The sequence below is a fragment of the Ceratina calcarata genome, unplaced genomic scaffold (assembly GCF_001652005.2).
Source record: "Ceratina calcarata isolate Rehan_Ccalc_2016 unplaced genomic scaffold, ASM165200v1 scaffold478.2, whole genome shotgun sequence".
NCBI classification, from domain to species: Eukaryota; Metazoa; Arthropoda; class Insecta; order Hymenoptera; family Apidae; genus Ceratina; species Ceratina calcarata.
Genome location: NW_017172008.1, coordinates 416,057 through 440,321, shown reverse-complemented (window position 1 = coordinate 440,321; position 24,265 = coordinate 416,057). Strand labels below are relative to the sequence as shown.

The 24,265-nt window shown below is 44.4% G+C and overlaps 3 protein-coding genes across 6 annotated transcripts in view; 1 reads left to right on the top strand and 2 right to left on the bottom strand.

Moving 5' to 3' along the window:
* Positions 1–21,696, top strand: part of LOC108627551 (irregular chiasm C-roughest protein) — a 131,842-nt gene extending 110,146 nt beyond the window's left edge. For 3 of the 4 annotated variants that reach the window (XM_026815645.1, XM_018028852.2, XM_026815646.1), the window contains 10 exons: positions 1,776–1,976; positions 2,817–2,944; positions 5,126–5,277; positions 6,120–6,430; positions 7,015–7,255; positions 8,300–8,455; positions 9,087–9,334; positions 10,409–10,644; positions 11,435–11,564; positions 11,880–21,696. In XM_026815645.1, coding sequence (XP_026671446.1) covers positions 1,776–1,976; positions 2,817–2,944; positions 5,126–5,277; positions 6,120–6,430; positions 7,015–7,255; positions 8,300–8,455; positions 9,087–9,334; positions 10,409–10,644; positions 11,435–11,564; positions 11,880–11,978 — 1,902 coding nt within the window. In that variant the 3' untranslated portion in view covers positions 11,979–21,696. The remainder of the gene's footprint in view (positions 1–1,775; positions 1,977–2,816; positions 2,945–5,125; positions 5,278–6,119; positions 6,431–7,014; positions 7,256–8,299; positions 8,456–9,086; positions 9,335–10,408; positions 10,645–11,434; positions 11,565–11,879) is intronic. The other variant, XM_018028853.2, reaches the window with a different exon arrangement.
* A 78-nt stretch (positions 21,697–21,774) lies between these two features.
* On the bottom strand, positions 21,775–23,149 carry LOC108627553 (Phosphatidylinositol glycan anchor biosynthesis class M). The gene has a single exon (XM_018028855.2). The coding sequence runs from the start codon at positions 23,055–23,057 to the stop codon at positions 21,915–21,917; it is 1,143 nt and encodes a 380-aa protein (XP_017884344.1). The 5' UTR covers positions 23,058–23,149; the 3' UTR covers positions 21,775–21,914.
* Positions 23,150–23,348: 199 nt separating this feature from the next.
* LOC108627555 (cx9C motif-containing protein 4) lies at positions 23,349–24,244 on the bottom strand. Its single transcript, XM_018028859.2, has 4 exons — positions 24,124–24,244; positions 23,868–24,019; positions 23,626–23,762; positions 23,349–23,547 (listed from the first exon to the last, which is right to left on the bottom strand). The coding sequence occupies exons 2-4, from the start codon at positions 23,923–23,925 to the stop codon at positions 23,530–23,532; spliced, it is 213 nt and encodes a 70-aa protein (XP_017884348.1). The 5' UTR covers positions 23,926–24,019; positions 24,124–24,244; the 3' UTR covers positions 23,349–23,529.
* Between the last annotated feature and the right edge of the window lie 21 nt (positions 24,245–24,265).

Genomic DNA, 24,265 nt, shown 5'->3' with positions numbered 1-24,265 from the left:
CTCTGTTCAGCAGAGATGGATTGCACCCGGGAATAACGCCGTCGACGGATTTCCTTCGCGATTTTGCACCGTTTTAATCGCAGCTCTTATCAACCGCTAATTATTACTCGTCGACGGGGGATGATGAAAATCCAGCGTCCAAGAAATCCTACAGCAGTTTCATCTTCCAAGTAAATAGCTGGCATAATCGTTTCAGACCCATTTTCCTCGATACAGAAGGTAGAAAAAGCAAAGTGGAAAACGCGCGGTTCATAAATAGAATCAATTAACAATTTCCCGGAATTTCGATAGAGAGAGCGAGTTCATCTTGGTAGCATGAAATTTATTCAACAAGGTTCGCGCATACATTTATGCCGCATAAATGAAAAATGGATATGAATTATTGGCGTAGTACATTTGCGTGCATATTATACTTGGTTTTCCATAAATTTAATTATATATACAGTTGGATTGACTTGAATTTAATACTACACGAGAGGGAAAACTTCGTATTTCTATTTTGATTGTATAACAGCCAGTCATATTATTTTTATTATAAATATACGATTCGTTTATTGAGGTATTCGCGAAACTAGAAGGCACGGATTAGCGATATCCTGTTATATCGTAGTATCCAAGAATAGCAGTTTGGAGGTAGAAATCGAGCCACGAAATCCCAGATTAGCGTCGATTACACGAGACTGCGGAACAGCGTTTCTGACCGGAAACATCAGTATCGGTGTCGAGCCACTACTCTGCTTCGACACTACGAGATTTCTAATTAAAGCCGATCAGATCGATCTCTGTGCTCGCGACGGGCATATCGATTTGAAATCAAGTCTTATCAACCGTAATAGGGGAACCCTGAAACATGTTTCACGAAGCATTTACTTTATCGCGCATTTATATTCATCCTTTAAAAGCGAGAAATAGTTATTTACAAATGTACGTTCGCATGGAACTGACTTGAATCCCATGAAATTGTAAAAGACGTCTCGATAAAAACGGATAATACATGTTCTCGAAGGGTGAGATCGAGCACGATGGGGGATTTTCAATCAGGCCAGGGCTGCGAGCTGAATTAATTTCCGAGGAAATTCGAAAGTTTGGAAAACGGGATACCCGCGGATGAAGCTCCGTGGTCGCCGGAAGCTCCGCTTCGAACCAGCCGGGGCGGATCCAGCTACTTGCCAGCTTCGGAACTCAATCACAGGCATCGATCGTAGCCGAATTATTGAATAAAATATGACAAGCGTCCATTATAATGAAATAACTTCCGATACGTAGAACTCGCCACCGGTAGTAGTCCCTTCCTCTAGTTGGCCCAACTTCTAATGCATTCTTTGTACTTGTCCGATAAGCCGCTTTCACAAAATTACCCGGACCCTTTTACCTCGGAACGAGCTCGTCGAATTAACAATTAACAACGTCGTTCGTTAGTAAAGAGAAGAGCCCAGTTTGGTATTAAGAAATCTGCGTTCATCAGAACACTATGAGTTGAACACATTTTCTGACGTTAAAATATTCGAATAATGTATTTTTAATGAGATCGTTTATTTTCGGTGGTTGAAATATAATTATGCAAAACAAATACGCGTTAATTCAAACAAAATTGAAAGCGTATGAACGAAATGAATAGATTACCACCGTGCCCGCTTGATGCAATTTACTTTTTCTCTTATGAAATTTTCCATGAATTTTTAAATGCTACAAGAACCATGTCACATAACATGTTTTTAAATGGTTGTCGATCGCATACATTTTACAATTAAATGGTTAATTGATTTTAATTATAGATCACGTGGATCGACGGCCTGGGAAATGTGTTGCACAGAGGCATCAAGACGACGAAGGAACTGTTCGACGACGGTCCACTGTACACCGTGAAGTCGGTGCTGAGGGTGATGCCGCGAAAGGACCACGACAACACGACGTTCACGTGCCAAAGTCAGAACGCGGCCGATCGCACGCCGCAGAACGCGAAATTGCGCGTTGAGGTAGGAATCTTTCCCCTCGCACAGAAATCTCGTTTCGGTTCATCCCGATCTTCAATGAAAACAAAATCGGTATCACTTCGCGAGAATACATCACGCACCTCGCGAAAGAGCTTTAAAAGCTGAACCAGTGTCGGAGTAAAACTAGAAAACTAGGTCGGCCGTCGCTAAAGCTGGTTTGGGGCGAAAGTTTCGGGTATACTTTTTTTTAACAACACGTTTTCAAACGCGGGGAACGAGATTAACAGGGGAGACCAGAAACGCGTTAACGAGCTGAAGAATAATTAATGTCGCGTCCCCGAAAACTGGTCCGCAGCGTAGTTTGCACTTGGCACAGAGGGTAGTAGAGAGATCCCCTATCCGCGCTTTCTTCTTTCCGGACAAAGAAAACGCGGTCTTCGTTACTTACGCGAGGGAGGAAAGAATCAAAAGACGCCGACGACGTCGAGGCAAAAAGAAAAAGAGGGAGAGTCGGTTCGCCGGTTCCGTTTAAGGATGTTAATGATTTATGATGACGAGGTTTTAATTCTCTCTCGCACAGCGGAGGGTGGAACCCGTCGCAATTCGTTGCCGGGTACATCGTTTACTTACCGACTTGTCAGCGAGCCGATATTAATTGCCGAGAAATTACGTCCGACGACGGAAAATAAAGTGCAACGCCGGCACGACGACGTTCGTATTCCGTTAGTCACGCGAGGACCCGTCAACGGCCGATCGATCCCGCGCGACGACAACAACGATGACGTTCATGAAAGTTTGAGCATCGGCTCGCGTGACACCTCGACCATCCCCCGGTGTGCTCCCAATATTGGTCGAAACAATCCTCCTATCTCCTGTTCACAGGTCCGGTACGCGCCGAAAGTATCTCTGAGAATCCGTTCGGGCCAGGGCAAGAACGGCCGAATCGTCGAGGGTAGCGAGCTGCGGTTTAAATGCCGTGCCGAAGCGAATCCGCCGAACGTCGAGTACAGGTGAGTCCATAACGCGCAAGATGTACACCAGGATACACTCGTCCCGTACACGTACGCGAATCTCGTGTGTACGGCTGACGCAAAGAGCCAGCTTCTGATGATCGATACATAGCTGCCTGCTTACTAAGAGAACGCTCCTCGAATTTGGAACGCTGCTGCTGCATGTGGCCGGGTATCGATGTCGGGGCGGTTTCACGGTTGCATGTCTATCGACGATGAAGCGGTACGCCAGGAACACGGCCGAGTTCCAAGTGCTCTTTCTTTGATAGGTCTTCGCTGCATGAATTACAGGGCTTGAAAAGGACATTTCTGTCGACGGATGATGCGAGATTTGTATGAGCGTAAAGAGCGAATAACAGGGTTCATATTTACGACATTTTAAATACGTAATATCTGCCAGAGAATTATTTCTTTAATTCTGATAAGATAATTCCGAGCAGAAAACGTTGGTTTATTGTTGAAAAACGAGGACGAATTCAGACAAGCAATAATATTTGCCGTAGCGATCTGTGCATTCTCTTTATGCCGCCTTTGTGTCGGATACTGCCTTTACTCTCCGATTCAACAAAGAATTGTTTCTTTTTCCATCCATCGTTCGATGCGTTTTAATCCGGCATGTTTTACACGGGAATCAGGGAGAATCGGGTCTGTTGGCTATGAATCGTGGACAAAAGGTGACCTGTACGCCTGCTCGCTGCCACAGATTTGTGACTCGGGGTATGTTTAATTCGTGAGTTTTTAACAGAGAAAGGCGACTATCGAACAGCGGACGCAGGCACGTGCAGCGACAAAAGGAGAATTAGCAAGCAATCGGTCGTACTACGGAGCAAGGGAATAATTGACGCTCGTTACAAAGAGCGCACAATACAAAGTTTAGGACAATGTTAGCCGGTCATGCGGTGCATTACGCGTTGTCTTGTTGGTTTCGTGATCTCTCTTTGTGTATTCGACTCGAGTGCAGGCGATTGTGCGCGCGTGCCACGTTTGTTTGTCCAACAAATACGACAAAAACGAGATCGCGAAACGAAAGCAAGAATGGACCACTGCCGCGCGAGTAACTGCTCTCGTTTGACTCGAGTATCCGGAATGCTTAGTTAGTCGATCAGCGATATGAGGACGGAAAGTATGCACTTCGCGTAATTTAACTGTTAAGAGTAGACGTGAATGCGTTATAGACTTGTCGCGGTCGTGAGTAATAAGAACAAATGGCTGTAAGCCAAGCGGTTATTGCAAGAAAAGCGTGGTCGTTTTAAAGAACAATGGTCGGCGTTCGTAGCTGCCGATCGTTATTCAATTTTTTCCTGCCTCGAATCGAACAAAGAAAACGTTAACCGGCTGGGGTTAATACAAAGCATAACTCGCGACGGAGCGACCTGCATGAGGTGATTCGCGTGAAATCGGAACCGTAAAAGCTACCGGGAAAACGTGAGTCTTTAGACCGTTTACGACGAAAGTTCCTACTACGACGTGTAATTTCGTGAAAATAATAAAACCTGCCTTTAGGTGAAGTAGCAGACGGGGGCTCGGAGTGCTATTAGCGACGCGACTTTGATGAAGCTGGAACATGACCGGCCTTATGTGTGCCTGTAACAAAGAGTAGAATACTTTTTCCGTTACGTACATGGCAAACTTTCGTGCCCGTGTCATTCAGTTTTCACCGTTCTTTTCGAGAGAACGTACGTGAGCACGCGATTCAACCGGGCAAAAGAGCCACTCCCGATGCTTTCCCGTTTATTGCCATCCGAAAAAGCGAATCCTGACCGTTCATTTCATCGATTTCACCGAGCGAAGCAGGATAAATCTTGCGACAGGCACGACGCGGTTCGAGAACGGATATAAACCATGGACAGATCGTTTCTCGGAGGACTCACCGTTAATTTGACGGCGATTATCGTCGTCGCGTTTTCCCCCGATCTTTTGTGTCCCGGATGAGAACTCGTATCGATCAGAACTGAAGAATAACCCAGAAGAGCCGCGATCGCTTTTTATAGAATGAAGCACGGTCGTCGTGAAAGAAATTGGTAACTGATAGAAATAGAATGGATTTTTAGGAATCGCTATTATCTAAGAGCAGTTTCTCGTCGTGCCGAGCGGTCCGATAGTGGTCGGCTCTTTTTATCGCGCGGCAGATTATGCAGCAATTACACGCTCGTCAAGGGTTTGCTCCTTTTTGCTCGGCAGGTGGTTCATCAACGAGAAGAAGGTGATCGGCGACTACACCACGGAAATGATCATTCACAACGCGACCCGCGATCTTCACGACGCGATAGTCAAGTGCGAGGTGCATAACGACGTTGGGAAGAGCGAGGACACCGAGACCCTCGACATAACATGTAAGTGGGCCAATGAAATTCAAATTATATCCGAAAAGTTTCGGCCGGAGGAATTTTCAAACGATATTGCTTTACCACGAGGTAGAATCATGTACAACGAGAGCCGAGATTACGTACTCGTCTGTCTTGCAACTATGAAACTTCATGTTCTATTACATTCGCTGTGAAATCAATATTCATAAGGTAATGCTGTCTATTTAAATATACAGAGTCGTAAGAGAAACTTTACACCCTGTATCAATTTCTAATTTGTATTCAACATACATATTGAGAATGTGTAAGAGGGAGGCCGGTTTGTGTAAGTTCTCTTTGTACCTGATTCTCAGTTTGTTAACATAATATCCAGTTTCTGAGTGGAAAGTCTTAAAGAGACGTTTAAAATCGAGTGGCAAAGGTAGAGAGTAGTATTCGCTGACTCGGGTCTGCCTTTATCTCATTCGTACCGGCAGAAGGACGTGCGCGTCGTTTCGTCGCGTTATTTAGCCAGGTGATCCCCCTCGGGCATCAGCGAAATTCGGGATAACGCTTGTCAAAAGCTGAGGCGGTGCGGTGGATAAATTGGACTTCTTAAGAGAGCGTTTCCTGGCATATTTTTCGGGATGATCCTTGACGGGATGGTCGGTGCCCTCGATTTATGGTTCCACAATGTAGCGTGAGTGGCAAGCGTGATCCCACGTGAGCGCCTCGTTCAGAAAATAGAACGCGCGGAACGATTTCGTGACGCGTCCCAGTCCGACGAATTTCCCATTTTCTCCTATTTTTTTCACCCCTCGTCCGTCCCCTTACGCTGTGATGTATCAATTCTCGCGGGGATTGTCCGACGTTAAAATTGAATTTCGCAGACGGACCACAGTTCCGACACCCGCCAGTCTCCGTGGAGACACAATACGGCGCGACGGAAATCTTGCAGTGCGACGTCGACGGGAACCCGTCGCCGGAGATCCGTTGGTACCACGAGGACTCGGAACGACAGGTCGCCAGCACGCCGAATATCAGCGTGGTGGTGAACCACGAGACCGCCGGAAGGTACATCTGTAAAGGTCACGTACCTGGTTTCCCGGAGCTGACCGGATACGCGAACATCTACATCCGGGCGCCGCCGAGCATCGTGTCGCAGAGGGTGCAATACGTGCCAGACGAGGGCGTCGTTAAGGTAGCATTTACTATACTTCATTCTGAACTAATTTAAAACGATGAAAGTCGTCAAGGCGCGAGTTTGTTTCTTTTATACCCTTTCCGTAATGATTTTTATCGTAAATGGAACTTGAAAATCTCCAGAACAAATAATTTTTATTCGAGTCTCGTAAAGCCGACGCGTGTAACGTTTTATTCAAAGTCATGTGTACTGGAAACGCAGAACTTATAGAACCTATTTGAAAACTACTGTCACACATAGTTCGAAAAAATTCGACTGACCAAAATCAACGTACCAAATGGTGTAGAACAGCCGTTGCACAAAGCGGGCGGCTATTTTCCTAGGAATCTGAACTAGTTCGATGAACACCCGTAGAGCGAGCATAACCATCGACTAACCGCGTTCCCTCTTCGTTCTCTTTTTATCAACTTTTTTCCTTTTCTATTCTTCATTTTCTCTCGTCGGTATACGAGAATCGAACGGAGTTCGGCGGTTTTAAAAAGCGGGATACAGTTTTTTATCGGTCGATTTTGGGCGAGGCGACGGGGCCAAGCGACGAACTGGATGCCTTTTTATTCGACTGTTCCTCCTCGATTTCGCAGGTGAAGTGTACCGCGATATCTGTGCCAAAAGCGGACTCGGTGGTATGGAGCTTCGCCGGTCGCGAGCTTAATTTCTCGTCGAACAATACGCCGTTCTACGTGCAGGAGGAATACACTGGCGAGAGGGTCGTCAGCACTGTCACGTTGCTCGATCCCATATCCACGTACTTCGGGGATTACAACTGCACGGTCACGAATAGCTTCGGCACGGATTCCGTCATAATCAAGCTGACGGCACACAGTAAGTTCATATCCATTATAACCAGCCGACGTTTCTCTCTTCTTCTCTCTTGTTCTCCGCCCCTCTACTTCCTAGCTCTGTCGCGTTCCGTGCATTTTTCTCGTCTCGCGATTCCGCGTTTCTTTTTTTTTCGTTGTCTTGCTTGCCTGTCGCGTGCGCGAGACGCGTCCTCGAAAATTGACGCGTCCCCGGCGTTGAGAAATGCACGAATCGTTTCCAGGCATGTACGCGATGGGAAAAACGATCGCGGTTACGCGAAATCGTATCTCGTCCGCGATGATGAAATTACACGGGTACCAAACGATCGACGCGGCGGCGTTCCTATTGACTGCGTGTTCGAAAATGAAAACAGTAACCACCGAGCGGTGATTTTGCATTTTTTTGTTTGAAATAGGAAAACACGCGTATTTGTTCAGAGGCACGTGTATCTGATGAATACGAGGCAGGAGTGACAAGACGAACCGGGCGATTCGTTGCCGCTCGGACGAGCTCTAGTAAAATACGGGTTGAAATTTGTTGTTTCGAATACGTCCGACGGGAACAAAAATAACGAAAACAAATGGCGCTCTAAGTCTCAATTTTTTTCGCCGATACCGTTCGCCGTGACTTTTGATCAAACTTTGTCAATTTCTCTTCCTCTTTCCCTGTTTTTTTGTTTCACTACAATTTACAGAACGATCTCTCACTGCGGAACGATCAATCCGTTCTCCGTTCTAAATTTGGGGGAATTTTTTGGTCGGAAGCCGACGCGGCGCGGCGGCTCTCGTCGTAAATTCCGAGCGATTCAATTAACCGGACGCGTTTCACCGCGCGTTTTGTAAAATTTAGCCTTCGCCGTTAAACAGTCGCGCGCACTCGCTGCCGCAAATTTTATTCCTGCCGCTGTTAAACTGTACCCACGTACCTAGCTGGCTATCGTCGAGCAATTCCGAGAGACGAGAAAAAGATGAAAAGGAAAGAAACGAGCTGGAAAAAAAGAGAGAAAGAGCGTTTTCACTTGCCGAACCATGTTCAGCCAAGATTTTAACCGATCGTGACGCTCAGCGTTGATTCCAGTCGATTGGCAGCTAATTCTCATCGTCGGCGGACTGGTCGTCTGCGTGATCCTGATTGGCGTGATCATTATACTTATTCTGCAGTGCCGCGACCGCATCAAACAGCCACGGCCGAGGACTGCCCAGACCCAGGAGACTAATATGCGTGAGTGGAATATCATGTTCGAATGAATTACAAACGTCGTTAGTCACGCCGCGTTTCCCATTGTTTTTCCACCGCTCTCCGTGACTCGCGATTTCGCCATTTATTACATATCCGACCGGCCACCGGCTCGGGAGTAAATTCTTCTCGTCTCGCTGCGCTGCTTGACGAGACGCGAGACGTTATCGTTCGGTATCTCGTATCTCGCTAACGACGCGGAAAACAACGAGCGAAGGATAGGGCATTGAATGCAAACGAGCCTCGCGTTCGCGGTACGCTCCGTACGAGCAGGCTGGAGTCAAAGCGCGACATTCACTCCTCCTTCGACGCCTTTCTAAAGCGTTTGTATACCCGACCGATTACTCTACCGTTATGCATGGATTATACGCTTTATGGCTCCATAACTAATATTATCTGATGCGGTTACGGTGCGATTGTACCAACATTTTTCGACTCTGCCCGCATGTGCTCTCGCCAGATGTTTCGCGTTCTAATTCGCGATACAAATTTGACGACAACGGGAAACAAAGGCTGCGGGGATAGAATTTTTGCAACAGAATCTCCGTGTCTGTCCGTTATTGAATTTTGTCTTCCTTTTTTTTTCCATTGCGTTTTCCCGTCCGTCGATGAACAGAAGAAACAGATTTGAACGCGGATCAATATCGAGAGAGCGACAGAAGCAGCAACCTCTCCGATGTCAAAGCGGATATACGAGCAGGATCGAGTGTCAGCAACGCGGAAAGCGTGACAGCGCTTGACAGCGAGGGCGAAGGAAGCACGAGAGGTGTTAACGCTTTGGCGCTAGCAGGACCCGTGCCGAATCCCCTGGGTTATCGTTATAGCGCTGATTACACGGAACCTTCGTTCCCGCCGAAAAACAACGTGAGTAATCTACCACTCCATTTGCACGTACCAACTCAAAGACAGTTCGGTTAAATAGAAATCCAGGAATACATCATCGTTTGTACAAGGCAGTTGTCTTACAATCTTGTTTGATAATTCATATTTCAAAGTAGAGTAGCGAAACGAAGTCAGAAATGCTACAACAGCGAAATTGACTAAAAACGCGTTTCTGTATAAACGAATGAACTGAATTTCGACAGAAAGAGTTCATCTAATTGTCCAGTTAACTGACGATACTGTTTCGGATAAATAGAGCGCGGATGAGGTTTTAGTGCCGAACTCTCGACCCGTGTATACGCCAAAAATTTCTCTATTCGCAATTTCGCGTTTTGCGCGAGGTAGATGCCAGAAACCGGAGCCAGAGCTTAATCTAGTTTATTGCGAGAGGAAGCAGCGAGCTCCGAAAGTACATGTTAAAACGTAGACCCTCTCCTCCTCCCTTTTACTCCGGAGCGTATACTCTCGAGGATACTGTAGATTTAATTTGCAGTTTTTAAGAATTTCCTTTCGGTCCCGATTTCAGCGGCACCTTTTCACACGGGGTAGTCCGCGTGACACATTTGGAGTTCGATCACGTCTTGGATCTCCCTTCTGCTATGATAATCCGCAGCGATCCTAATTTCTGTACACGCCGAACGAATTATAATAACACCGGAATCCAGTAGAATTCTCGGGTCGGTGAACCGCTTCGCGGCGACGGCGACGACTACGTCGTCGGGCGTGCACGAACGAGCGTCCCGCGCGGGTCGATGCGATGTGGCGTCGTCGTCGTCGTCGTCGTTTACATCGTGTCGGAAAAATTAATTTCGTGCGGTACATTTCTCGTCAGCGGTGTACCGTGTTATTATAGGCCGACAAAAACGATCCGTTCTGGGGAAGGAACACGGGGACAGGTAGACGGGGTGCGGAGTCCATTCAATTGTTACATACCTATCGTACTCGAGAAAGTGGTTTCATTTCGCAAAAACGCCCCGCGCCAGTATCTACTGCATTGAGATCGACCGACTGCTATTTTGCCTCTAACGTTTCTCCCTTCCGTTCTCGGTGTTGCAGGACGGCAGTAACAATAATGGTTACGTGCCGTACGTAGACTACACCCGCGACTATATGCCACCCACGACGCAAGGAGTGGGCGCGTCGCGAGAATCCTTAAGCAGGATACCGTCGGGCGGGATACTAGCCTCGAAGAAGATCGGCCTGAGTTCCGCGAATTTGGGCACGACCACCCCGCAAACCACCCCCGCAATCGACCCACGTTTCTCCGCAACGTATGGAAATCCCTACCTCAGGTAAGAACCTACGGACGCACAGAGGCTACTTGGCCAACGGCTGCTGCCTATATTCAGCGCGGCGGTCTATCAATGGAATCCACGTCGACTGTGTCATCGAGCCTGCAATCTAGTCCGATGCGTCGGCCAGTAGAGGAACCTTTGACCAACTGTAATTGTGTTTTAGCGCGGTAATCCTTAAAGAGGAGCGCGCGCGCGGGTATCGCCGGCAGAGACGATTGAATTATACAGTCGAGGGTGGAACGTGATATCCTCAGAATCGGTAGTAGTAGCTGAAAGAGAACCGTTACTGAAGGACTTCGAGGGGTGGCGATCGAATGAACCAGCTCGGGTTCTAAGCGAGTGAAATCTTGAACCCGAGAATCAGAGTCAAACTTCTTTATGCTATCTGATATTCAAGTACGTTTCTAGGCGGGGATCAAAATTTCCAGTGTCCCACGCTGATCGATTCTAAAAAGAGTGCATAAGATTGAAACGGTTATAATTCAACGAATTTTTAACGACATTGTGAAACGGGCTACGTACGACGTCACAAATTTACGGCGTATTGATCAATAGAATCGCGGCACCGCGTGCGCAATCATTTCTACGAATTAATTATATTCCACGTGAATTATGAATCGTCCGTCTTGAATATTTATAACGTCCGGTTCGATTTCGGGCTTGATATTAATCGAACGAATCCGCGACACCCGGATTTTCGAGCCGTTCCCCGTTTATTCGTAATAAACGCCGGGCAGCGTGAGAAATTGTTACTGATCGTTCTCTTCTCGTTCCGTTTGAACAATAGAATGTCAGCAGCGGAACAACTGAGACACGCGCCGCACACAGCCGTGCCGGGAGTGACGCCGGCACCACCGCCCTACACGCAAGCAATGAGAATGAATAGCTTGAATACCTTGAACGGCGCTGGACCGCAGGTTAGTACAATGACAGCGAATGTGTGTCGAATTCCTAGACACCAGTTACGACATCCCAAGTACATTTCAACGCTCACCTGAACTAGTTCCACTTCAGACCTTGCCCGCTGATTGTTTCGCAACCGATTGATTCTAATCGAGTTGATTAATTCGTCAGCAATCAGAACTTTTTGTAACGTGCCGTCTACCGTTTCAATTAACCGCGACCTGCGCTCTTAATACATAAAATAACACTTGCGTTTAATTGTTCTTGTAAGCGCAGCCCGTTTTACGACGAGGTAACTGAACGTTCGACGCTTTCGAATAATTTTCCAGGCTCCACTCTCAGCGCATTACATCACAGGGGGCCCAAACGGTGGTGTGGCAACGGTAAAACGCACTTCGGCGGTCGGGACGTTAGCGACGCATGTATGAGGCCAGGAGGTCTATCCGAACTAGAACCATCGACGTTCGGGCCTAACTAGCACCGCCTTCAAACACCATCGAGCCGTCGGAGGCAGCCGGCACTCGAGGTCGCTCTCGAGTTCGAGCGCTTTCGGGCAAGATGAAATGTTCCTCGCGGAAACTCCAGCGAAGAGCAGTCGTTATCGGAGCTACCACGATATCGCATCATTGGGGAGTCGTGATGCTACTCAAGTTTCCACCGCGATCGCACGAGTAACGGACGTCGAACGATTGTTGAGGGAAGCAAAGTCGTTCCGAGCAAAGGGACGAGCGCAACGGATGACCGAAAACGGCGAGACGCTGAAGCACATCGAGATGGTGTTGCGACAATTACGCGCAGCCAGCAGGGATCATCGCCATCTCGTGGAGCAACAGCATCATCAAGCTCCGCATTCGTTCCCCGCGTCTTCGGACGAGTCGCATCCCTAAAGTTTCCCGATTTCGCGCGGGCAAAGTGTCTTCGAAGGATAGTGGATCTTGTCCTCGATTCTCCGGAGATAACCTAAAAGCCGCGAGAAGTTGGAACGAGCGAAGATCTACTCTAATGTCCCAGGAACGCGACGACAAAACTGTCGGCGAAGAGGAAGACGTAGACCAAAAGTGTTCACTTTTTTTGGAAACGGGGTCCGAGAAGATCTGCCATGGAATCAGCGTGGTCAACCGACAAGGTCTCCGCGATACGTTCCTGTGTACAAAGGAATTGACGCCAAAGTTATTCGATGAAAAACCGCTGAGCGCTAAGGAACATCAACAGATTTCATCCGAGTACATGTGAACGCGTGTGACGCGTCGAGTCGATCGAGTCCTGCAAGAAGAACCGTCACTTGCATCTGTAAACGGCTCGTCCGATATGGGAAAGATCGGGCGGCGAACGCGATTGTTCGACTTCGAGGAATAATGCGGACGAGAACAACCATTAAGTAATGACGAACAAGAGTTGTAAACCGGTCGAACTTGTCGGAAGGTATCGATCAGACTGGCATCGGACGATATATTCCATCTAAGAAGACTGAACGGGGTGTAAGAAGGTTCGATCGTCGACTCGGGCGCGCAGTGTATTTTTCTTCTTTCGTCTAAAATAGTCGAGTTTATACATCGAAGAAACCGGTTTTGGACGGAACGGTGTCATCACGAAGGCGAAGCGACACGCGATGATGAAGAAAGGAAGAAAGATGTGGTGGTGATTCAGGGAGTTTACGAGGTACGAAGGACGGTGGTTAGGTTCGTAAGTCGAAGGTGCTCTTCGGAACGAGAATAGACCACTCGGTATCGACAATCTTTTTATTCGCATACTTTATAGATCTCGATAAGCATTTAACGTTCATTCGGAACGTAAACGGGAAAAAAATTATAATGAGAATCGAATCTCATCGCAGGTCGTTGTGATCGTAGTAGCAGTCTCTTTGAAAAGTGATAGTGTCGCGTCGAATAAAGCTAGCGTCGACGGATATTTCGCTTTTTGTGATACGTAGACGGATGTCCCGGTTGAGATAGCGGATCGATTACGAGGAAAATCAGGGCAACGTCTCGGCTGCTACTGCGGCGTTACTGCGTCGCGCTGCCTTTTTTTTATTTGTTAGATCTCGCGCTGAGTACTCGCGAATAAACGCACTAAACGAGAGGGTACGGCACACCCGACGATCGCGCGGCTTGTTTGACAAGATCGATCACGGTTCCGTGTCTCCTCCCGGCCTAGGAATTTTCGCACGCCACGTCTCCGAGGCGATCGACAAATTCCACGGGCCGAACATTGTAAAATAGATAGCTAAAATGATTAGGTATACATATAAATATATTATACTCCTGTTGTCAATACGAATATAGGGCCTATAGTTTGGCGGCGCTACGAGAGCAGAAGTCTATTGAAATAAGCTCGTTCGCGGGTGGAACAGCTTCGTGTAAATAACGTATAATGATATTAATAGAGGAGGAGAGGAAGCAACGTATTAGATGTATAAAATTGGTCGCGCGTTTCGCATCGAGGGAAAAGTATGGAGCGCGACTTTAAAAAGAATGAGGATAGAGAAGGACGATAATTCTTCGCTTAATTACGCTCGTCATTATATTAATCTCTTTTTTCCTCGAAAATATATAGGTTCGTTTTTCCATTCGTTTGCTATCGTAGATCATCAGGCGAGGACGTGGAGGACAGGTGTATGGCGTCGTCGGTTCCTCCTCGCCGATGATCTACGATAAAGCTTCGAGTTTAAAGAGAGAATATGGAACTTAACCGATTCACGTCGCGATAACATGTACAGCGAGCATAATACCATTGATAACGAAACAGGGTAGCCTATCAATTATTAAAAACGAATTTGAAAGAGAAGGCTGCACACTACGAACTTGGCCCCATACTCCCGTGGCGCGTCGGTGATAAGTGGAATTTAAAAGAGAAAAAGAAAAGGCTCGGGCAAACATGTCGGCGACGACGAAAGGATTAAATGAATCTTAACGAACGGTCGACGGTACAATCGTCGCGCGTTCAGAGCTAGGAGAACGAATATACATTTGTATTGTCGAGAAAGAGATATCTTTATATTGAGACGTCTGTAACATAATTTCTGTACATAACTGGAATTATTGCTCACCGTATCTCGTAAGATTTAGTTAGTTTTGTAACTGTGAAAAAAAAGAACATGAGAAAAGATAATACTATGTGCATATCCGACTCTGCGCCGCGCCGGGCAGCTTCACGGCGGACAGTCCACGCCGGAGGTACACGCCCCATCGTCGTAGATTAAAAATGAACAAAAAAAAAAATCAGTATTCATAACGTAAACGTAACTTTCTTCCTATCGAGCATGCACATTCCGCGATCGGCCGCGATCGCGTGCGCGGTTCATCGTTAGAAGAATCAGTTCCTCTGTTCGCGCTCGAATCAGTTCGTTGCGACGCGGAGAACGCCGTTCCGATTGGACGGGATTATACAATTTAGTATTATCGTACTTCGTAAGCATCTCCCATTCTCGCGCGGTTCGACGCGTTCTCCTCGCCGCGCGACTCATAGACCAACCACGTCGACGAGGCATACGGTTCCGGACAAGGGAAATGTCCGCCGGAAGCGCAGCTTACTGTACATCAATCATTCTGTACAATGTTCATCCTGATGTTACTGTTAACTATTTAAAAGTGCGGGTGCGTGGAATGCGTGAATGAGCACGAGCGAATGCGAGAGCGTGGGAGAGAATTTTTTGAGGTTTTCATTCAACGCGTGCAGAGAACGAAGTCCTAAGCGCGGACGCCCGTGCGAGAGGATTCGAATTCGCGGCACGCGCGTTCGCGTCCACGATCGCACATACGTCACGTGTAATTGTATAAAATGCTTGGTGGAATTTCGAATTGTACAGATTTTACAGTGGTGGAAGGCGAAAATCACGTGGAAACGGCACGACGAAGCTCGCGTTCCGAGAGCGGATCCGTAAAAATTAAATAAACAATGTTCACTGGCCATGCTGAACAAAAAAAAGAGAGAGAGAGAAAGAGATCTATACATGCGGACATACATGATGACATGATTTCTATTATATATATATAACAAAGAACTGTAGGTTAACGAAGTATACTGCGGGAAGTAATTACAATCAATGTACTGGATGGTCCGAGGCGATGTTAAAATTAGAAAAGTTTATGTCGTTTGAAACCTTAGAAATTTACGCCTTCTTGCCGCGGGGCCATCCTATACGTATTAATTGGTTATCTGTCAATTATTAATTAAATTGTATATCGATTTCTTCGCAATTTAGTCAAGGAAAGGGACGAGGTGGCCGCACGCAGAGTTTCCTCTCCTTCCGTTCACCGATCGATTCCGTCGTGCGAGTTGAACGCGCCCGAGAAATATTCGCGACCCTCTTCCTCGCGAACCCTCCCGCTCACCCATTCTGAAAGGCAGTTCGCGGGGAAGAGCACGACCGATGACTCTTCGAATAGTTTATTTTTCTATAGTGCAATTATTTCGTTCAGTGCAATTTCCAGCGTCGTTGATTTTCATCGAAAGTTCAGCCGCGTGAACTCGCGCCCTCGCAAGATATTCATTTCGGCGAGAAAACTTTGCGCCCGGCCCAGTCATACGCTGCGTGTTTTTGTAAAAGCGCGAAATCCTCTTGAAGAACGACGCGTCGTTCGTTAAACGAAAGCGAAGAAGACGAGAGCGGGGAGGAAGAAAGATTATTGCCTAAAACAAATTGGTTGAGCGAGGGAAGAATTTTTCAAATTTGTTGATACATTTCATACTTTACGATTAGGAATTATGGCCTATTACTAACTATTTCGCAAAGTTTATCTGGCGGCTCGATCGTTTTTCTCGTATTATTTATCGCGAACACGTTGACGACGCAGCTGCGGTGGTTTGCTCCAGACACCGTGGGACAGGAGGTGAAAAGTGAACAGCATTTCGATTCAACGGGTTGTGCCATACTATTATTCATCGTGTAAATAACGCATTCACGCATTCGGGTTTGATTGTGGGAACGCGGGAAATGAATGAGAAGATGTAACAAAAAGCTATCGATCGTACGTACGTTACGTAAATACGTAACGGGGAATCGTGAATTTCACCGCGTGCGGATAGTTCGATAACGTGCGCATGCCTTAAAAACGACCGAGCCGTCTGCCCACACATTTTGTGAAACGGGAAGTGACTTTTTAGGAAATGAACACTTTTTCGCGCGCTATCCATTGGAAACTGCGTTAAGCATGTCGCATCGATTATTATGCCGAGTATATGGAAGGAATGAACGAGGGCAAAAGTAAGAGAACTATTTCGAATTCGACTGAGCGACATTATAGGAGATACGATATATATCCCCATATTTTTCTTGATGTTAAGCTTTTTTCTCAGAAACGCGTTACGCGGCGTGCAAGCCTGCGAGAAGGAATTCAAGCGAATCGTTGCGAATCTTTCAAATTATCGGCGTATCGTTTGTATAGTAATAGCGGGGAGAGTCCGATGAACTGCGGTCATTGTTATCGCGCGAGTATCGTAAAGGTGGTAGAAAAGGGAACGGGATGATCGCTCTGAACCGCGCTTCGGATTCAGAACGACCGTCCGTTCAACTCAGCTCGTGATTTCAGCGAAACGACATTTCTTTTTACTTCTAATTAACGGCCACCTCTCGGTCATGTTGTTTGTACGAAAGTGAGAGGTGAATATCGATGATTTAGGATTGGATCTGGAAAGTCTGTTACGTTTTTACACAAAGTAAAATGGAACTTTTTCAAGGTACACCGTGTGTAGTAATCTCGACCAATAACTTTGATATGAATGCGCCAGGAATTTATTCGAATTTTCGTACATCTTGAACGACAACGCTTGGGAACAATTTAACGAAAGCGCACTCGTCTCACGTTCGCCCACAGTACTATAGTGAATCATTGTGAAGTAGATAAATTTTCGTCGACGTTTCGATATCGACGCATCCTCGAAAGTTTCATATTTTACAAAATACGATATAGACTGTCGCTCGTATGTTAAACACGAGAAAGAAAGAAAAAAAAAGACTGTAACCGACGAACTTGTTGAAATCGTATCGAACGACCGCGATTCGTGGTAAATCCGTATAGTGGGAAGAGGTCGGTGCACGAGTCGCGTGACTCGGTTCGGAACAATCTCTCATACGGAACGGGAAATGGGAGAAAAAAAGGACACGACAGAATAGCCTATGGTGATAATTAAGAACGTTCGCAATATCTGTAGAAAGATCATGTTACGACGAACACGTTATTACCATTAGTTTTCTGTCGTCCGTTCCTCTTTTCACTTTGGCTCAGTTCATTATTCAAATAACGCTCGTTCCCTGTTCTGATACTCCCTACGATCCCTACCGTACGCGTGCATATACATGTACGTGCATGTGATTCGTCTGCGACGTATACAATTACGAAATGAAATTTCAATTAAGGAACGGAGGTGCGACAACAAGGTCCTTGTAATGCCAGCCGACTTGTTAATAAAACGCGGAGCGAAAGTTGAAAAAGCACACGCCGTGGAGAATTACTCTTCACAACCACAATGACCAATTACCGTGGTAATGCGTGCGCTAATTACGGGAAACGATTGGCGAGGTACAGCCAAAAAAGTACGTCAATAGCAACGGCGCGCAACGCTGGATATGTCGCGAAAACTCACGAGCCGTTAACGTCGTGAAAAATAAATGTATTCCACTGAACTCGCTGTACAAGGAACACGCAGGAAACTCCCGTAATGCGACTAAACACAAGAACTTTTGTTGCGAGCCACCGTTACGTTCCCGGACACTGTACCGCCGCATAGTAGGATTGGCAAACTTCGCGAGCCGAATCGGTGCGCAACGGATGGAGCTCGCCGAAACGCTATTTCCTGTTGCAATCCATCTACCACCCCGTCGTTTGATAACGAGTTTTTATCGATCCGTTCACGGGCATTCGGTAAACGCGACACGCAGAAACCTTTTTCTAACTGGACTTAATAGCGAGTCGGTTTCGATTCGAATTTAACTGGTAATTCATTAGATGAGAAAACGAACTGAGTTTACGTCGCGTAGTCGTGTGCGTCTTACAAACCGATACTCGGTACGTCGATGTTTCGTCAACGAATCGGTCAATATCCTTCGACGAAGCGAGATAAGACAGAAGTGCGCCAAGTGGACTATATAGGATTAATTAAATCATTCTAGGAATGGAAGGAAGGAGAATAAACGCGGTGTAAATATTTCGGAACGCTAGAGATTTGACTATGAACAGCGAATCATCCTCTTTAGTGTACATTATTACTTTGTATCATAATACCCTAACGAACGTTTAGCTAGACACTTCTTTGAGATTTCCTCGTGAAGAGCAAAGGGAAGGAAGAAGAGAATCGCCTATTCTGGGTTTTATGTCGATCTTTCTACAGCGCAGCCCGATTTAGAATTGACTCGCCGCGAACACGATAGAGAAACCGGGCAAAACGATAATCGTAACAGTCTCAATTTTAGCGATCTTTTCTCTGAGACACTTGAGTCATATGAACACACTTGACGCACATAGAAATCGTTATGCTCTACACATTAACAGTTAATCGCGAATTGTGTCAATTTATAGAAAACGATACATTTTTTATATCCTCGCGTCGAAAGGAATATGAAAGGAGCAATCAGGAATTTTATATAATAATCTCCGTATTGGTTGAATCGCGATTTGATCTCGAAATTCCTCGCATGTACCTGTAGCTGTCTAAAGTTCGGGGGCGGAAACAGAGTCAATTGGAGAGACCGCGCACCGTTCGCACAAGATCTTCCGTTTAGCGAGAAACAATTTTTTAGAAAGAGCAATTTAGGGTATAAGAAAGACGAACACAGATTTTTCCCGAGCAACGTAACGCAAGACACCACCAAGTCTAACTCTTCGATATCGACAGTGTGCCAATTGAAAATCTTTTATTCCGAGTTTAACTACATACGTGTCCGTCGCGTTTTTCTTTCACTCATTTCATACGCGCGCGGTAGATATAATTATAAGGATGTGTAAGTACAAAGGAACGAGAAAGAGGAGTGAATGAGAAGAAGCTTATGAATTTTCAATGTCCTTCGCGTCGCAGTAGTCGATGAACGCTTGTCCTTACACCGTGTTTTGATGTAAAATGAGCTTTGGAATTTGTAGGCCTTTTGCCTGAACCCACGCCCTCGCCTCCCACTGTCCTTGCTAAACTTCGCCTTTTAATCTGGTCCCGTGCGCTTTTTCAGTTGTTCTTTCATTACGTAGGACTAAATTTTACGAGACGGGAAACGTTCCTTTTCTTTATTTCTTGCTGCGAGAATAAGAACAAGAAAAGAGAAAAGAAACGGTCAGACCAAAGAGATGTTTATTTTAATGTTGTGTATATTTTAATTGAGTTTATATCGTATAAATTGATAATGCATTTTTCTGTGCGTTACACCGAGTGCTTTAATTAATCATTCTTTTTTTTATATCATTTTTAGTATAAGTTATATATTCTTATAGAAATATATATGTATATTGGCATGTTTTATTTTATGATAAGTATCTATTGTCTGGTATCATAATCATCGCGATCGATCGGCGCAAACATCTTTTACACGTAAGATGTAAATTTCATTTACGACTAATCATTCATTAGGATTCATATAACAACACGATTCTTCTTATTATAATTAATTATTTATAGTTAATTAATTTACGTACTACATAATTTTTAAGCAGCCAGTGCCGTTTATTTTATACTTCGGATAGAGTGTAATGTATATCACTGCTGTTATCATATTTTATTAAATCTTTGCCATATAATAGACCCCGCAGTCTCACGTTTTCACCCTTTCCGTTCGTTCATTTTGCCTACGTTGCAATTATATCCTTTCCATCTTCCCTCTTCTTATTATGTTTAAAGCAAAACAGTTGAACAGAAAGAATGCGACGATGACAGCAAAGGATGAAAGGTTCTTGACGCATGTAAAAATGAAAGGAGCGCGTGGAGTGGACGCGTTGAAAAATGCAGAAATCGTTTCGCAGAAGAGACACGTGCAATGTATCGAGTGATTTCGCACGTTTCTCACTGTACGCATGTCTCAAAGCCGCGTGCGTCGAGGCATACCTACTGCCTCGTCGCAACCCGCTTAAATGCACTTGGGCACGCATATCCCCTCGCGAGCGTCGTCTTTCGTAATCTTTCAGCCGCCCTCGCGCAGAAGACAAGAGCGAGCGAACTTTCACGCTTCGTTCGGCAATTCTCTCTGGACGGTAATAAGTCGTTCGCGTCACGCAAACCCGGGGTGTTCTCTTCGTTTTCCTCGTTCCCTCGGAGATGCAACTTCTTATCCTTCTGTCTAGCGTGACGGCAACTGATTTCTCGATACGATTGTAAATGTTTGAACTGAGGTATCGAGATAGATTCCGGACTTCGCAGCTCGTGCACGAGATTTAGCCCGTTTATTTAGGAAATTCGCGCGACTCGACGTCGCAATTGAAGACACGGCTGCGGGACCCGGAACCATTACTTCTTCCGTTACTTCCTTGTATTGTCGGTGACTTTTGTCCTAGCCGGGTGGGGTCCGACTTCGGGCAAAAATCGAGGGAAATAATATATAGATTATTTCACATATAGCATACAGTTGAATAAACTGTAAAACAAAAGCAATGAAAGAAAATAATGCTATTTTTATATGTTGCATCGTCTGCCGTGGTGACCTATAGTTGTACGAACAGTACTTGAGTTAACAATCCTTTTTCATTCGTAGTTTCGATTCGGCAATTTCTTATAACAATCCGCGTTTCTTTCCTCCAGTTTTCCAGAATCGCGAACCATAAGTCGTGTTCGGGTATTATTCACTAGAAAACGCAGTTTTCTTCAGTCCAATCGCGATTTGAACGATAATATTTTTTTACTCTTTATAAACGAAGTTTAACGTTCGTTTGAATGATGTTAAAAATTGTGAGAAGCATTCTCGTATAAGTTGACGAGGGATGTCCCAAATAAATAAATAAATATCATCACGTTAGCAGCTTAGAAATAAACGACAAGGAATATTTCTGAAGACGATCCAAAGGATGCTCTTGCTCACAATTGATCTAGATTACTACATTAAGATTTACTATTATTGTATTATTATTACTATATCTACATTCCTTTTAAGAATCTACCACTATTACTTTACGAAACCATCTGTAAATAAGTATTTTGTATTCCTGCAAGAATAAAATTACGAATTGAAATTGAAAATCACGTTTTCAATATTTCCACTACTGCCTGCTGAACTTCGGATCGAGACACCATGGACGGAATTGAAGATCATTGCCCTTTAATTTTGAATATCTTTATTCAACCAATCACATTCTTACAATTACATAAAGTGTCGTACACAAAGATCAACCCAGATTATAATATGTGATCTTCCATTTTTACTTAAAATACGTGTGGTTGAAATAAATCATATTATCCTACTTAACATACGTGAGAAAATCGTTCAGAATTTTAACATTCACGACGAAGAAGAATAAACCAGCACTCCAAATATACGTAAATGTGTTCAGCCCTTGAAATTCCAATAGGTAAGCAGCCAGCAACCAAAGTGCCTGGCTGAAGATCCAGAAGAAACATAAGCATAATGATCTACGAATGCTCAGTTCGAAACGCGGAAGACACAGCGGTATAAGAGACATGTACCAGAAAAAATATTGCGATGTTAACACCGGATTGTACGTCACCATTACCATCGCTTGCGTAAGCATAGCAAATGGTAACAGAGATTTGCTTGAATATTTATACGACAGTAACAGCAGCAATATCAACTGCGGTAAGAACGTAAAAATTTTTTGTAACATTGGCGGATTGTTGGCTGATAAATATAACATGTAAAAGTAAACGGAAAAATTGTGTTTCGCGTCTCTACGTACAATATGATAAATCAAACTTTCGTAAAGATACTTATAACCATACAGATAATAATTTATACCAGTTAGGAAAACAACGAACGATACGCAACTGAATACCAATTTTAATTGACTTTTGTTTGGTACGAAATAATTTGAATCGCGAAGTGTAAAGTACATGGGTAAACTGAATACTATGGGATATAATCTGAAATGAATTGACAAAGCATGCATTAAGCCTGTCAGCACGAATCTGTCTTGAAGAAATAAGTACAAAGTCTGCATAACTAGAAGAACCGCCAAAGAATCCGCGTTCCCTCTGGTTGAAATTACGATTGTAACTGGATTATACAGCCAGGTGAACAGGCTTATACGTTGTAACTTTTCATTACATTTTTGCAACGTTAATATCTTTTTTATCAAAACTGCTACCAAAATATCAATTAAAGAGAATAAGATTTTGCCGCAATTCTCATTCAGAAAAATATTCGGTGTCAATAGTAGAGCCAACAATGGAGAATAACGGTACGTGTCTCGATCGAATGGCGATGAACCTTTTACCATGTGCCTCGCAGCATCGGTAAACACTTTATAATCCACGTCTGTGTACGGAACATTGAAGGTTTTGTCGTGGAAGTTCGAATAATAAACTAAAGTTACTCTCAGTAGAAAAGCTGCTACACAATGCGACTTAAACGATAACTCAATCATTTTTTAAGTATTCGAATATACATTTTAACTTTAAATGAGACAATAAAATGGAACTCTAATTCTATCTACAATTTCGTATTATTCTTAGCAGCAGCTTTCATTAAGCATGTCTTGAATTCAGTGAATTCTTTTTTGCAATCGTCTTTTTGTAAGTTAGATTTTGCTAATACGCACGCAGCATATTTAGTACCAGATTCGCGACACTGCGCAACAACCATTGGGTACTTTCTAAATCGTTCTCTCGCTTGTCTCACTGCTTCCATTCTTTACTATATACCAATATACATCATATTACTTACTACATATGTGTATTTCTGCTACTTATTGATACATTAATTGTCAAATCGCATTCATTTCTTGCTTTTTGGTAGAGCTGGTACTTGTGTCAATGTGTACATAATATAAGCAGAAAATAATAATGCACCCACTCGAAGTCCTGTGTTGAATTTTACTCTATCTTTCCTGCTTAACATCATTTTTGTGCCTTTTTCTAAAACAAAATCACGAGGTGATGATTGTAATTTATAATATAGTAAAGTATTTACTGAAATGATCAACATATACATACGTAATCCACTGTATTGTGCTCGTATGGCTTGGAAATGTCTATACCATCACAAACTACTGACACTGCAGCATGTGCAATACAACACTGTCGAATTTCTTCTATCACTGCTTCACAACGTGATGGTTGATAGATGTTATCTAAAATTGGGTAACCAATCAATTTATATAGCCTTAAATGAAAGAATGAAGGTTAAAATTAGCGAATTTCACAAGCCAGAGAGGAATTGCGTGAACGATACAAACCTTTCAAACACTGTTGCAATTTACATGCGAACTTTTTACACGGATCACTCGTTGTCATACGACGAAATTAAACATTTACATTCACCACAAAAAACTTAACGAAGCAAATATTATGTAATCTAAGTCGCGGCTGGATTGACTCGATTAAAAAGCTAGTGAATAAAAAAACATCTCTATTAAAAATTCTGTCGTTATAAAGCCCATAGAAATATCTAATTAAAATCTGTATTAATAACATAACATGTTAGATCTTTACCTTTCTGATGTACTTTCAACGAACGCTTCAAAGATTTATCCAGACCACCCAACTGCACCCAATGACGGTTTTAACCTAACGTGACAAATCTTTTATATTGAACAGATGGCACTATAAACTAGTCCTAACCTAACTAATCGTC

Coding starts and splice junctions, on each gene's coding strand:
- LOC108627553 (XM_018028855.2), bottom strand. CDS start 23,057: ATGATTGAGTTATCGTTTAAGTCGCATTGTGTAGCAGCTTTTCTACTG.
- LOC108627555 (XM_018028859.2), bottom strand. CDS start 23,925: ATGACAACGAGTGATCCGTGTAAAAAGTTCGCATGTAAATTGCAACAG. Junction 23,763..23,867: donor ATTGCAACAGTGTTTGAAAG/GTTTGTATCGTT, acceptor ACCCAATTTTAG/ATAACATCTATCAACCATCA.